The sequence below is a fragment of the Cygnus atratus genome, chromosome 1 (assembly GCF_013377495.2).
Source record: "Cygnus atratus isolate AKBS03 ecotype Queensland, Australia chromosome 1, CAtr_DNAZoo_HiC_assembly, whole genome shotgun sequence".
In the NCBI taxonomy this organism is placed as follows: Eukaryota; Metazoa; Chordata; class Aves; order Anseriformes; family Anatidae; genus Cygnus; species Cygnus atratus.
Genome location: NC_066362.1, coordinates 65498670 through 65512375, shown reverse-complemented (window position 1 = coordinate 65512375; position 13706 = coordinate 65498670). Strand labels below are relative to the sequence as shown.

The following is a 13706-nucleotide window of genomic DNA, read 5'->3' as shown; positions in this document are numbered from 1 at the left end:
ATAATAGGATATTTATATAATTGTATGACATTTCTTAGAATGCTATGTGAAGAAAAAGCTTAATGTTTGATTCCTTGGACCTCTCTTCTCTAAGGCCCCTATCCTAACAGGATGCTGGGTCTGCACTCCAGAAAGTCACCTTTTGGATGTCTCCTTGTAGTCCACTTGCCTGGGATAACGCCCACTGATACATGGCTCAAAAGCAGGTGCTAAGTTACTCCTTTCTTGGGTAATTCAACCGTTGACTATGAGCAGTAAAGTCAGTTCACTTCCACAGAAGTGACAGCAATACCTGATCTTATCAGCCTTTTTACTCTCCTGAGAATCTTTATGTAATGCTGCATTAGTAGCCTTTACTAAATTAGAAAACCAAAAGGGAAGATAAATCAATATGAATGTACATTTGCTGATATCGATTTTTCCCCTCATAGTCAGCATGGGAATATTGTGGCTCCTATTAATATAAAGAGTGGGAGAACTTTAAACAGTTCGGTCTGGCTAATTACCCAGTAGCTTTGCAGACTTATTCAAACTTCTTTAATCTGTGATTTTGAGCTATACATTTCATGAAATGAAAGCCTCCTCATGAATAATCACATGAAGATCCTGATGACAATTTCTTGATGCAGATTATCAACGAGATGACTAGGACAAGCATTCAACCCATTACTTGTGAAAGGTCAAGGACAGCCTAGGCTGTAGCAAACACGATATTCTGCAGTCTGAAATCCTCAACAAGTGAGCAAGGGACAGAGTGGAATCACAGCTCTGGATTTCAGGAGAAATTTCAGCTTGCTTATCAGTCTGCTGGGCAAGATCCTGCAGGAAACTGTCTTGCAAGGCAAAGTGGCCCAGGCCCATTGGTTGGTGCTCATGGGCAACCTTCTCAGTGCACAGGTCATTCTGATAGGCAGGAATTGAGCAAGTGTGGCAGAAAGCTAGCATGGATGAACAAGGAGCTCATGACTCTGCTCAAATGGGGGGGGGGGGGGGGGTGTGGAAGGAAGCATGCAGAGGGTGGAAGCAGAAAGAGGGTGTTCAAGAGAAATATACAGTCATTGCCCAAGAATGCAGGGATAGAGTCAGGAAAGCCAACGTTTAGAGGCAGCTGGAAACAGTGGGAGAGGTGAAGGGCATGAAGACTGCTATAAGGCACATGGAAGGCAAAAGGAACACTAATAAGAATGTGGACCTACAGCTCAATGCAGCAGGAAAACTAGTAGCACATTTCCCTAAGGTACTGAAATTGAGGCCAATAACGTGTAACACATTTATTAAGAATCAGGTTTATCGGAGAGTGCACTCTCAGCTACCTTGTGGAGGATGCCAGACTGGGAGAGCAGTCTGTGCTGGAAGGCAGAGCTGCTGTTCAGAAGAACCACTTGTCCTGGTTTCAGGTAGGACAGAGTTAATTTTCCTCCTAGTAGCTGGCAGGGTGCTATGTTTTGGATTAGGATGAGAAGAGCGCTGATAACATGCTGATGTTTTAATTGTTGTAGAGCAGTGCTTGCAGCAAGCCAAGGACTTTTCAGCTTCTCGCTCTGTCCTGCTAGCGAGCAGGCTAGGGATGCAGCAGGAGCTGGGAGGGGACAGACCCAGGACAGCTGACCCAAACTGGCCAAAGGGGTATTCCATACCATCTGACATCATGCTGAACAATATATAGGGGTGGCTAGCCGGGGTGGGGGGCCGGCTGCTCGGGGATAGGCTGGGCATCGGTCAGCAGGTGGTGAGCAATTGTATTGTGCATCACTTATTTCGTACACATTATTATTATTAATACTATTATTATTATTGTTATTATTTTCCCTGTCTTAATAAACTGTCTTTATCTCAACTCACAGGCTTCACTTTCCCGTTTCTCTCCCCCATCCCAGAGAGGGAGGGGGGAGGGTGAGCGAATGGCTGTGTGGTGTTTAGCTGCCAGCCGGGCTAAACCACAACACCACTGCATCAGGCTGGAGAAACGGGCTGACAGGAACCACGTGAGTCACAGTTCAGCAATGGCAAATTCAAAATACTGTCTCTGGGATGGAACAAGAGCCCAGGAAGCAGTTCTGCAGGAAAGGACCGGCAGATCCTGGTAGACAACAAGGTGAACGTAAGCAAGCAGCAGGACCTTGCTGTGAAGAAGGCCAACGATATCCTGGACCATATTAGCACAAGTGTTTGCATCAGGTCACAGGGAAGCTTTTCTGAGACAACTGGAAAGGTCAAAACTAGACACAGTAAAAGACACTGACACACCAAAGGAAGTCCAGAGCCTTCAAGAAAATGAGGAGGCTGAAGCACAAGAGATATGAGGGCAGGCTGAGTGAACTGGGCTGGTTAAAGCCTGAAGAGGTGATTAAGGGAAACCTTGTCACAATCTTCAAGTATGCAAGGGAAGGATATGGAGAAGCAGGAGCCAGCTTCTTCTCAAAGGCTCAGAATGGTAGGACAAGAAGCAACAGACAAGTCACAAAGAGGAAACTTCAATTAGACAAAGAAAATAATTCTCACTAGGAGGGTGATAAAACACGGAAACAGACTGCCCAGAAAGGCTATGAATCCTATTGCTACTATTTTTGCTTTAAATCAAAGGTCTGTTCAGATTCAATTATATGGAAAGGGCAAGTGTGGAAGCAAGTTTTTGTTGTTGTTGCTCTAGCAATTCATATACGGTGTTCTCATTCACAGAACAGAGATGATATTCCTCAGCACCTTAGGACACATGAGAATCAATGAAACTACAAACTTAACACAATTATAATTCTAACATAGCAAGATGGATTTGCAATGTGAAAAGAAAAACCCATAAGCCAAGCCATCTTACATAGTTACATTAAATGAAGGTGGAGTTGTCATTTGTGGACTTCATGCATATAATTAAGTCCTAGAAGGAATCAAACTTCAGAAAATCTTTATATCATTACTTGATGTGCTTTAAGGACAGGTAAAATTAACACCCCCTACCCCCACGCCTCTTTTTGATTAAAAAACAAATATACTAATTAAAATTCAGACAAAACAACTTGATTTATATATTTTTGCAAAAAGTAATAACCAAGATATGATATTAAACATAGCATCTTCCACTTTTTTCTCCCTTTACATCCTTAATCACATTTCAAATTCCAGTCTGAATTTATACACAGCTACTTTTAGTACATAATATAACTGCTATTTATCAGTTGGAATTAATGACTCTATGATATTTGAAAAATGCAGAACTGTCTCCTGACATCGTGCAGGGGGCTTCTACATCTTGTGGCAACTGTTGCCAACTAGTAGGAAAGACAGAGAGGCTTTCTAGCAGGCCTTATCCTTTGACATGCTTCCCCAGTCATCATTACAACATTTCTCTCGATGATCCAACTCCTCCTACAACTATTAAGTCTATGTCCCTTTCCTCCTCAAGCTGTCAGAGCAAATGCCTGTTGTTCTGTATCCCTCAGAAACCACTCAGACACAAAGACAGAAACGTACGTGATGCAGTAGCTGTCTCCTAGTTGCTCAGCTCTGGGTGAGGAGAGACTCTCCATACATCCTGTTCCATAACAGCAACTGCTTCCAACTAGGTCATATCACAAGCAGTGATTGAAGTGACCTAAAAAATGGTCATGGCAGAAGGGCAGCTTCCAGTAGGGACAATACATTGTTTACCCATCCTTGTGCTCAGCATTTCATTCCATCTAGACCCCAAAACATCCCTCTTACTCTACTCAGAGTTAAACCTTTTTTTTTTTTAACCCAACACCTTTACCAACTCTGTCCTTTGCATTTCCTTCCTTGGTTGTCTCTCCCCTGCCACAAGCCTCCTTCACTGTTGCCCCCACGCTAGTCCTGCTGTCCACTCCACCTCAGCTCTGCCTCCCATAGTCCAGCCGGCTCCTCCCTCATGTCCTGTCCCCTCATTTTAGCAGCTGGGACTGCCATCTGTATGCTTGGACACTGTATCAACAATAACACAGTACTATCTCTACTTCTAATCCTGCTCTCTCCTGTATAATCCAGCCTGCTAATCTGTCTCGCACATTTCCTCCCCCTCCCTCCCACCAACTTCTCCTTTCCCCTCTCCTTCGGGCTCAGGACTAAGATTCTTTCAGACTCAGAAAGAGATGTGCTGTTTTTTCCATTTTTTCCCCAAGAAAAATCCTATTGATCAGAACAAGGACCAAATGTGTTTCCTAATGTTTTAACAGGTGTTTAACATCTTCATTAATGACCTTCACAATGGGGCAAAGTGCACCTCCAGATGTCAAAACTGTGAGGAGCAGCTGATACACCAGAAGGTCTTGTTGCCACCCAGAAGGACCTCAACAGGCAGGAGAAATGGGCTGGCAGAAGCTCATCAAGTCCCACAAGGGGAAGCGCAGAGCCCTGCCCCTGGGGAGGAACAGCCCCAGGCACCAGGACATGCTGGGGGCCGCCCAGCTGGAAAGCAGCTTGGCAGAAAAGGGCCTGGGGGTCCTGGTGGGCACCAACTGGACATGAGCCAGCAACGGTAACCTGGGCTGCATTAGGCAGGACATTGCCAGCAGGTCAGGGAGATGATCCTTCTCCACTCAGCGTTGCTAAGGCCACACTCAGAGTTCTGTGTCTGCTGCTGGGCTCCTCAATACAGGAGAGACATGGACATATTGGAGAGAGCCCAATGGAGGTCCACAGAAGTGGTCAAGGGACAATCTCCCTTGTGATGCAAGGCTGAGAGTTAGGACTGCTCACCCTAGAGAACTCTAACAAAGGTGTCCTCAATCTCTTTTGGGCTTGTTAGGTTTACTACAGTTTAAATGACACAGCAATTTCTGTATACATCACCAAGCAAATTCAACTGAACACTGTAGGATTAATTTGGGATGATAATAAAATTGACAAATTTGCACAAACCAGCAGGAAAAATAAGAGGAAGAAATAAACCCTGTCTCACTACTCCTATGGAAGGTTTTTGTTGAGAAATTCTGTAGTTCACATTTCTGCCAAGCAAGGTAATATGCCTCTAAATTTAATCTGACAGAAGACATAGCACAGCATCACTAGAAAATGACAAAATCAGATTGTAGAAGAAGGACTGCCAAACACTTTCAGAGCTCTCAGAATTCACCAGGGGAAACAAATTCACAGAAGTGTAATAAGCCCAGACTCAGATACCCACTGGAGTTTTGTGGCGCTAATACCTTTAGTTTCCACTTCAAAAATCTCATTCAAAGTGCTTATATCTTCTATTGGATGCCTGCTGGAAGCTGCCTTTGCCCAGATCCATCCCTCCTAAAAAAATGGATAGATTGCATTCATTGTTTCCAAGTGAAACACTTCAAATGTTACCAAGTTTTATTGTCTGGTACAGTTACACAAACGTGAATTCCTTTTTCTACATAGGCCTTTCTTCCCATACCCACAACTCCGGATCAACACAAAATAGAGAAATAAAATCACAAAGAAACATCCTTAGCTTTAAGAGGCAAGTAGCTGCATTTAAAGCATAGAGGTAATTGTGGATCTTGCCTAATGAAAGAAAAAATAAAAAAAGATAATTTTCAATTTGAAAAGAAGTCTACTTTAAAACATCTCATTTACATATGCCAGCCAAATACAGCTTGTAACAAATAAAAGCGATCACCCAAACTGGTAAACAAAGTAGAAAGATCACACTGTTACAGATCAGGTGATCTCATATTATGAAACACATACAATAGGTATTAAGCCTAATTTTAAATACAGAAGATACGTTTTGGGGAACCTTTACAATCTCTTATCACCTGCAATAGCATGTATTTAGTAGCATCAGCATCACAAGCATCTACCTATGGGAATTCTTGCAAGCAGCTATCAAGTCCACAGAAAACTAGGGGGGATACTACAGAAGACTTACCTTATTGCTCAAGTATTTTAGCTTTAAGGATCTGTGATTATAGAACCATTTGTATTAACTTCTAGAGAGCTATAACAGATTTGTTATAACACTGACTGTCTTTATTCACCCATCCTACATCTAAAAAAAAACTACAAAATCCTTTATCGGAATTCTTAATAAGCACCAACGTTCTTCATTAACACGAAACATACATAAATATTTTTGCCAGTCAACAATATAATAATACAAATTTCCTTCATAAAGTAATACTGCAACAGCTACATGTATAGCAGCTGTTGCTACTAGATATACATGCATATAGCAGCATATATGCTATACTACTATAAATATATAGTAGTAATTCAGAGCTTCTTTTTTCAACAGTTAACTCTTAAAAAAAGATGATTTGAACGCACAGCACACTTTCACAAAAATATACTTTGGTGCTAAGGACACGTTCCCCTCCTCCCAAACTTGCTGCCCACCTCTATCACGCTGACCAGCCCCAGTGCTCCTTCAGGCTTACTACCAGCTTCTTAACAGCAGCAACACAAGCACATCCTTCTGCTGACTCCATTTCTTTAATATGGCAAGAGCTACTATGCCAGGTGAGGTGTAAAAATGAGGTCTTGGCTTAATGTAATTACCTAATGGAACTTTTCATATTAGGAATTAATTAAATGAGGCCATCTTCCCTGTAGCTGGTTGGAAATAACCCTTTTAGAGCTACAGGTGTTTGATTCTGCCAAATTAAATGGTGATTACCACAAAGATGTGGTTGGAAAGGTATTCTCTTAGGCAAGATATAAATACTGTTACGTGTTATTAACTTATGGGGCATAGCAGGTGTGTCCTAACCTCATTGGTATTTTGGTAGTTTGTCTGGTCAATCAACAGTGTAAAGAATGAAGTTGATGGATCAAATCAGTTTATTAGGACAGCAATAAGTTAACAGAACAACTTAGCAAAATATGTGTCAAAGAAAGAAACAGTCTTTTGGTAAAAACCCAGGTTCTTAGACACAGAAAAAAAAAAGAAAAAAAAAACTTCCACTGAAAATCATAATAAGTGATAGGTAATTATTTCATGCACAGCATGTATAATATCAGAACTTCAAAACCAACAATGCCAAAGAATACAATCCCATTTTTCTGTGGACTAACATTTTGCAGAACATCTCAAGATGGTCTCACAAACTTCACCAGGGAGCAATGTTACAAACACACGTGCATGCTAATAGCTTACATGTGCTGGGGTTTATTTGGGGGCAGAGGGAGAGTTGTTTTGAATCTGAATGAAAGTAACCAGATTTAGTTTTAATCTAGAGATGGATTTTTTGAATAACTGCACCAGATGAAACTAGGTAGTCACACCCTATGCTCATTAAGGAACTTTTAGGAAGTAATATGTTGTTAACAAAAAGACTGAAATTGCTTAAACCATTTAGGATTGGAGTTAAAAAGTGGTCCAAAAATACAACCAGAAATTTCAACCTCTGAGCATGAGGGAAGCATTCAAGAGCTAGCTTCTGAAAGCCTGTAATAAATGTGGGCTAAAAAGACTGTACCTTTCTACTGTGCCTGGGAAGAGGTGCAGACAGCCTCCAGCATGAACCACTGGGTTCCCAGGTGTGAGGGGTACCAGGCTGCGGAGCTGCGAGCATGTCCCAGCAGTATATGGAGCACGGGTAAGCAAGTGCTGCGGGATCAGCCTGGCTCCCCAAGGGCTACCCGCTCTTCCCAGGAAGACGGCACACTGGAAAGCACCCTACGAGGATCCATTGGAAGATCCTCAGGTAGTTCTTGATGCAGAAGAGGAGCCTACCAATGCTACCTCAGCACCCTTCTTGCCAGCAGGGGGGCAGCAGGGTTGCTGCCAGACAGCGAGAAAAAATTATGGCAGCCTTGGGGAAGGAATAAAAGGAAAAGGCAACTACTGTGCAATAACAACTCCAAGGGGGCTGGAGATGAGGAAGTGGAGCAAATGAAGTGCTCAACACTACATTTTCTCAAGTGAGTCCTGCTGTTTATTTTAAAAATTGCTGCTCAGAGGAAGGCCTGAATGTGAACAGACAGGAAAGCGGTCAGTCGAGGCTGTGATCACAGCAGCAGCATGAAGGCTTGTTTTTTCAATCAGTTCACTTCCCTGGTCTGACTGGTTCATGCTGTGGCCACAAACACACTCTTGCCAGTACCACACGGAGGTGCCAGAATAGCAGGAATGAATGGCTGGGACCTGGGACAGGGGTGGCGTATACCCAGCACTGACACCAAACACACTCACATGAAATCACACTCTCAATGTCGATAATTTGCTGTAGGAAGCAAGCCTTAGTTCTTACAATTGCATAGATTCTTGAATGAGAAGCGAAGGCTGAATGTGTATTTGAAGAATCCTTGCAAAAAGGTTTGAACTAAGCATGTTTATGTTTATCCTTAAAAGAGACCTTAAGAACAGCATACTGTGTAGATTTTGCCTTATAAATAGTTTGGATATTACCTACGCAAAAGCCCTTTTATACAGTGGCAAAATCAAAGTTTTTTGTTTGTTTGTTTTAACAGAGTACTATCCAGGTGGGTGGGAGACAAAAATGTGACACTCTAATTATATACTTCATGAAATTATGACATTTTCAAAGCTAGAAAATGACTTTGTTTCATAAACAAGTTACAGCAAAATCATTCTAACTTTGATAGTTATTATGGACTTATTATTTGATAGTTATTATGGACTACTGAATTACTGACTGTAAGCAAATAACTACAGCTTAAGGAATCAACCTTTTCAACCTGTGACATTTTTGCTAAAAAGTCCTTAGCTTTAGATGCGGTGAGAATTCAGAGTCTTTCTCTATTTAACAAGATTTTGTTTCACTGGAAAATTTTTAAGTCCCCTATCAAGTGGTACCATAATGCATGCCAGAACTAATGGTTTTATTAATTACCTTTACTTCAGGCAAAATGAAAGGAGCAATTATGGCTCACTTACACAGCAAAACAGTTGGAACCAGCAGAAAGGACCACACAGTGCAACAAAATACACAAAGGCATGATCAGAAGCTTGACGGGTTTGCTGACTCAAAACGCAGGGCTGGGGAGCCGTCTGCCTAGCTATGTTAGAAAGTAATCCAGGACGAAGGCAGTACCAAAGAAGCCACAAGCTGGATACTGAAAACAGCCAAAATTTTTGTCAGGCTTACTTCAAGATATTTAACCTCACAGGTGTTTTTGTTTGTTTGTTTGTTTGTTTTTTCCACAGAGTTCAAGGAAACAGAACCATCTGCAATCTTTGTATGTCAAGAGAAGGGCACAGGAGATGCACTTGACCCAGTCAGGCTCTCTCGCTCACATGAAGAGGAATGTGGTTATGAGTGCCTGGAAACTGGTAACTGAAAACTATTTAAGAATGATAATTTAAAAAAAAAATGTGCATCTGTACACTACTTGATCAATGTGAATTATCTTTCCCACTTACATATTTTTCTCTTTTTGCCATCCTACCCTGTTCCTTTCCAGACCAAGGACAACAGTTTCTCTTGTCTACCATAAGCCTATGCATTTTCCTTGCTGTTACAGGATAAGCCAGCTGGAGCTTTGCAATGGAACTGGTTAGAGCCTTTTTCTTGCCACATCTATACCAAAACCACCTGAAAACTTCTAAACTCCAAAGCTGTGTTTCATTAGAGGCCCAGCTGAAACAAGGTGGCTTTAGAAAAGGCAAGCTAGGAGTGAGACCTTATTATAAGAGGGTATGTTAGGAGTTTTCTTCTTCCACTATATTCTTGTCAGGCAAGCTGTAGGTCCTTATTCTTAGGAAGACAATTTTCAGCAGCCTTTGGGGCTGCAGCAAAACCTACACATTCTCTCCTGGGTCCCAGAGAACATTTTCTGTGTCCTCTCTGAGAACGTGTCCGCTCCTGACTCCACTCAAGAGACTCGCTGTCCCTACATTACATACTGTGAATTCTCATACTGTGTATTCTCAGCTTGCTGCCTCTCAGTTCTCTTCTGTCCCCACTTTCACACTCTGAAAGTTTTTACATCTGGGCTGACCCAGTTGCTCTTGGAGCAGATGCCAGGGCAAGCTCACTCTAACCCACAACCTTCATCTGGCCTGGAGTGCAAAAGTGCCCTTTTAAAAATGTCACATATGGGATACTGCAAACAAGCAAAATAGCATCCATTACATTGGCCTTTCGTACTTCAGGCTATCCCATCTCTGGAGGGAAATATGTTGCCCTACTGCTTCCAGGTACACATGGTGGTAACTCCTTCCAAAACTGCTACATGGGTCATGTGGTGAAAAAAATATTTGCTGTCGCAGTGGGTTCAGGCTGGACTCTTAAGCAAGTCCTTTAAGTATAAATGTACGTATTGAGCGTATCTGCACGCCACATAAAGCTGATATACCCGCTGTAAACTGTTGGCATCGATAGACTGATAATAAATGTGTACATTTGACAGGAAAATATGGTGACTAAACTCGTGGTCCTGTCCATCTGTTCCTCTGCAGCTTGTGTATCTCCGTGTCAGGGCACACTTGTTTGTTTCCTCTGCTCATGTCATATGTATGTGTGTGTAAATATATATACATGTATATGTATATTTATTAAAAGGTTCCCCCCTCAGGCTAACGGGGCACCCCTCGTGACGAATCGAAGCGCTCGGCGCTCGATTGCGGCGGCTGGGGGCGGGAGGAGGGGGAGTGCGAGGGGAGCTCCGCTCGCTCCCCTCGGCGCTGGATTGGCTGCGCCTACAAGGAACCCTGTGTTGTTGTCGGGGGCAAGATGGCGGCGGCGGTGTCCGGGGCCGCCCTGCTGGGCAAGGGGCTGGACATCAGCCTGGCGGCGCTGCAGCAGCACGACCCCTACATCAGCAGCATCGTGGACGTGGCCAGCCAGGTGGCGCTCTACACCTTCGGGCACCGCGCCAACGAGTGGGTACGTCGGGGGCCGCTCCCCCCCCCAGCCCCGGGGAGGAGGGGGCGGGGCGAGAGGGAGCCACGCCCACTGTGGGTGGGGGATGGGGAGGCCCCGCCCCGCTCTCGGGGGGGGGGGATGGTGGGGGGTGAGGGGGTGTCCGCCATGTTGAGGTGTGAGGGCTTTGTGAGGGACCCTGGGGTGCCCCAGGGGGCTCTGTGTGCATTAAAAGTCCTGCTGAAGGGGAGGTGGCCTGGGGGGTCGTCTTGGTCTCCTTGAGGGGTGGTCAGCACCTGGCTCTTGGTTGAGCACTGCGGGTTTGAAGGCTGGGTGCTGGCTGCCACCCATGTGCTGTGCCCTTACCTGGCTACATCCAGGCTGCTCCCGGGGTCTGGCAGCAGAGCAACCCTGCTGTTTAACCTTACATCATCTAGCCTTTATCCCGTCCACACCTCCTCACAAAACTGGCCCCCACAAACCCTGCTTGCTCACCACCATCCCATGGAGCTGCGGGGCTTGTTTCATGGCTTCACTGAGAGATGTAACACTGTCAGGGTTAGTAAAACAAAGAAAAAGGGGGCTTGCTTATGTTTGGCAAACCCTCGCTTGAACTTTTTTTGATGTCCTTTTATTCAGGAGAAGACAGATGTGGAGGGAACGCTGTTTGTTTACACAAGGTGAGAGTGTTACGTTTTAACATCTGAAAGTAATCTGTGGATGTGGAAAAGCTAGCTGGGATGGAGCTTGGCTGAATGAAGGAAAATGCTCTGAATCACCTTATAGTCAAAGGTGAAAAGAAACTGACACTAGCAAAGACAAATGCAGGGAAGAAAACAGGGAAGTAGGCATAACCGTTTATGTGGATAAGACTAAATCTTGATATGGGTGAACTGTAGAAATCTGCACAGCTATCTTAAATAGAACACAACATTTGCAGTTCTAAGGTGTCCAAACAAAAAACAAATAGTGAAATAAATAACGATACTCCTTAAAGTAAAGGAATAGTAGAATTTCTGAAATATTGTGCTCCATATTTAGGAGTTCACGTTTCTTGTCTCTGATTACTAATTTTTTGTGTATATTTCATCCAGCACGCTGTTTTTTTTCAATGCTCGCTTTTTGCATGAGGTATGGCTGTAACTTTTCAGAGCTTTTATTTGATCACTTACTCTACCATTTACCTCTGTTGTAAAGCATGCCCTATGTTTGGGTTTCCGAGGTAGTACCCTAGCATTTCCGTGTCACTAAAGTCAAAATCAGAAAAAGACTTGATGAGCAGATCATGCGCTAGCTGCTCAGATGGGACACTGAAGTAGGAACTTTATCCTTCAATGTTCATGCTTTTGAGGATCCAGTGGGAGAACTGAGAAAGCAGAAGATTGTTTTCAGTGGTCAAGAGGCGTGTGTGAAGTGAAGTGACAAATAGACAGGGAGGCCCAAGAGACTGTGAGCTTTGTGTGAAGTAGGAAAGCCAGTTTTAATATTTTTGAGCTCTTTTGTGCCAGCAGTTGAAATAATCATCAATAACTTTTCTAAGCTTCTCTTAGGTAAGCGGAAAAGAATGAAAAGGTGAGATAAGATGCTGTTACAATTACCACTACAAAATTAAAGAACTGGCCCCTGGCTGTGCTAGCAGTAGGCAGAGGTAGCTAGTTCCGTGCTGCAAAACAGAGGTAGTATTTCTCTGGTATGTTGGATTTAAAACTCCAGAAGTGACAGCATGTAACCTGGCACTTCTAGTATCTGTGATCTTTTATCGTTATTCTTGTTGGTTGAGGAAGTTTCCATTTACAGCCAGAGATAGCTACCCTTTCTGCCATGTAGGCAACTATACAGAACAGGTTGTGAGCTGTGAGCAACATTATACAGGGCCCTCCCCATCAATTTTAACTTTATGTCTTGTGGCTTTGAGCAATGTCATAAAATCATGTGGAAAAAAACATTGCTAACAGACTGCAGGTTGGAGTCTACTGGTGTTTTTGTCACTTCTTATTACTGTTACGACAATGTAAAGTAATGCTGCCCTTTCACTGGAGTTGATTTTATCACAGATTGCAAATTCCGAGGAAGAGTCAAAAATCAGACTTCCCACTGAGTTAACACCAGTGGAAGTGGACTTTTTTTTAAGTACTGATTGTTGCAAACAAGGATTCTTGTTAAGGGTTCCACTTGTGTTTAATTTCATGTTGCTTCCTACCCTCTAATGCAGGTCCCTGTGCTTTGGATTTTGTAGAGATGTCTACCAGCAGGCAATTACCGGAGATGGCAACATTACCAAAATTTCAACTATCGTTTTCTTTATTGCCATAACATTGTTTGAAAGTAATGTTTCCTGTCTGGATGGTGATAGGGTTAACAACTCACATTAATAAAAATCATCTAACTGGCTCGAAGTGTATCCCTGATGAACAAGCATAATGATATACATACTTATGTAAGTCCCAAGTAGGAATTTCAATACCATTCTCAATTGTTAGCTGAACGTTAAAAGTAATAAAACACTGTGCTCTTTGCCCATGACTGAATCTTACTAATTGCTGTTTTCTACACTAGCAGGAAACTATCAGGTATCAGGTGGTTGGAAAATATGGTGCTAGTGATCTGGAATTAAGTGGCACTTAGTTACATCTTGCCTGTTCAGAAGTTTTGTAGGCCTTATAACTTGAAACAAAAACTGGACAGGCATATATGATTAATGCTATGACTAAAGCATTGCACCTCAAATGGTAGTATCACAGTTGCTGCATGCTCTCTGCAACTATTGTGAAACTGTCGTGGTGCTTCTGTCATTTCTCAAGTAGAGTATAGGGTTTTGAAAAAATTAAAAAGCATTGTATGAAAGACTATGAAACTCAATAGTACTTTCCTTGGCAACAGAATTAGATTTTTATAGTGTCTCTGAGAAAAGAAAAATAATTTTGGAGAACTATGCAACGGCAAAAAATGGTAATTTTT

The 13706-nt window shown here is 42.9% G+C and overlaps 2 protein-coding genes across 5 annotated transcripts in view; one reads left to right on the top strand and one right to left on the bottom strand.

The window, feature by feature from the left end:
- CACNA1C (calcium voltage-gated channel subunit alpha1 C) overlaps positions 1–13706 on the bottom strand; it is a 478980-nt gene that overhangs the window by 454277 nt on the left and 10997 nt on the right. The window lies entirely within an intron of this gene.
- DCP1B (decapping mRNA 1B) overlaps positions 10588–13706 on the top strand; it is a 45401-nt gene continuing 42282 nt past the window's right edge. The window contains exons 1-2 of the mRNA XM_035550686.2: positions 10588–10772; positions 11388–11428. Coding sequence (XP_035406579.1) covers positions 10620–10772; positions 11388–11428 — 194 coding nt within the window. The 5' untranslated portion in view covers positions 10588–10619. The remainder of the gene's footprint in view (positions 10773–11387; positions 11429–13706) is intronic.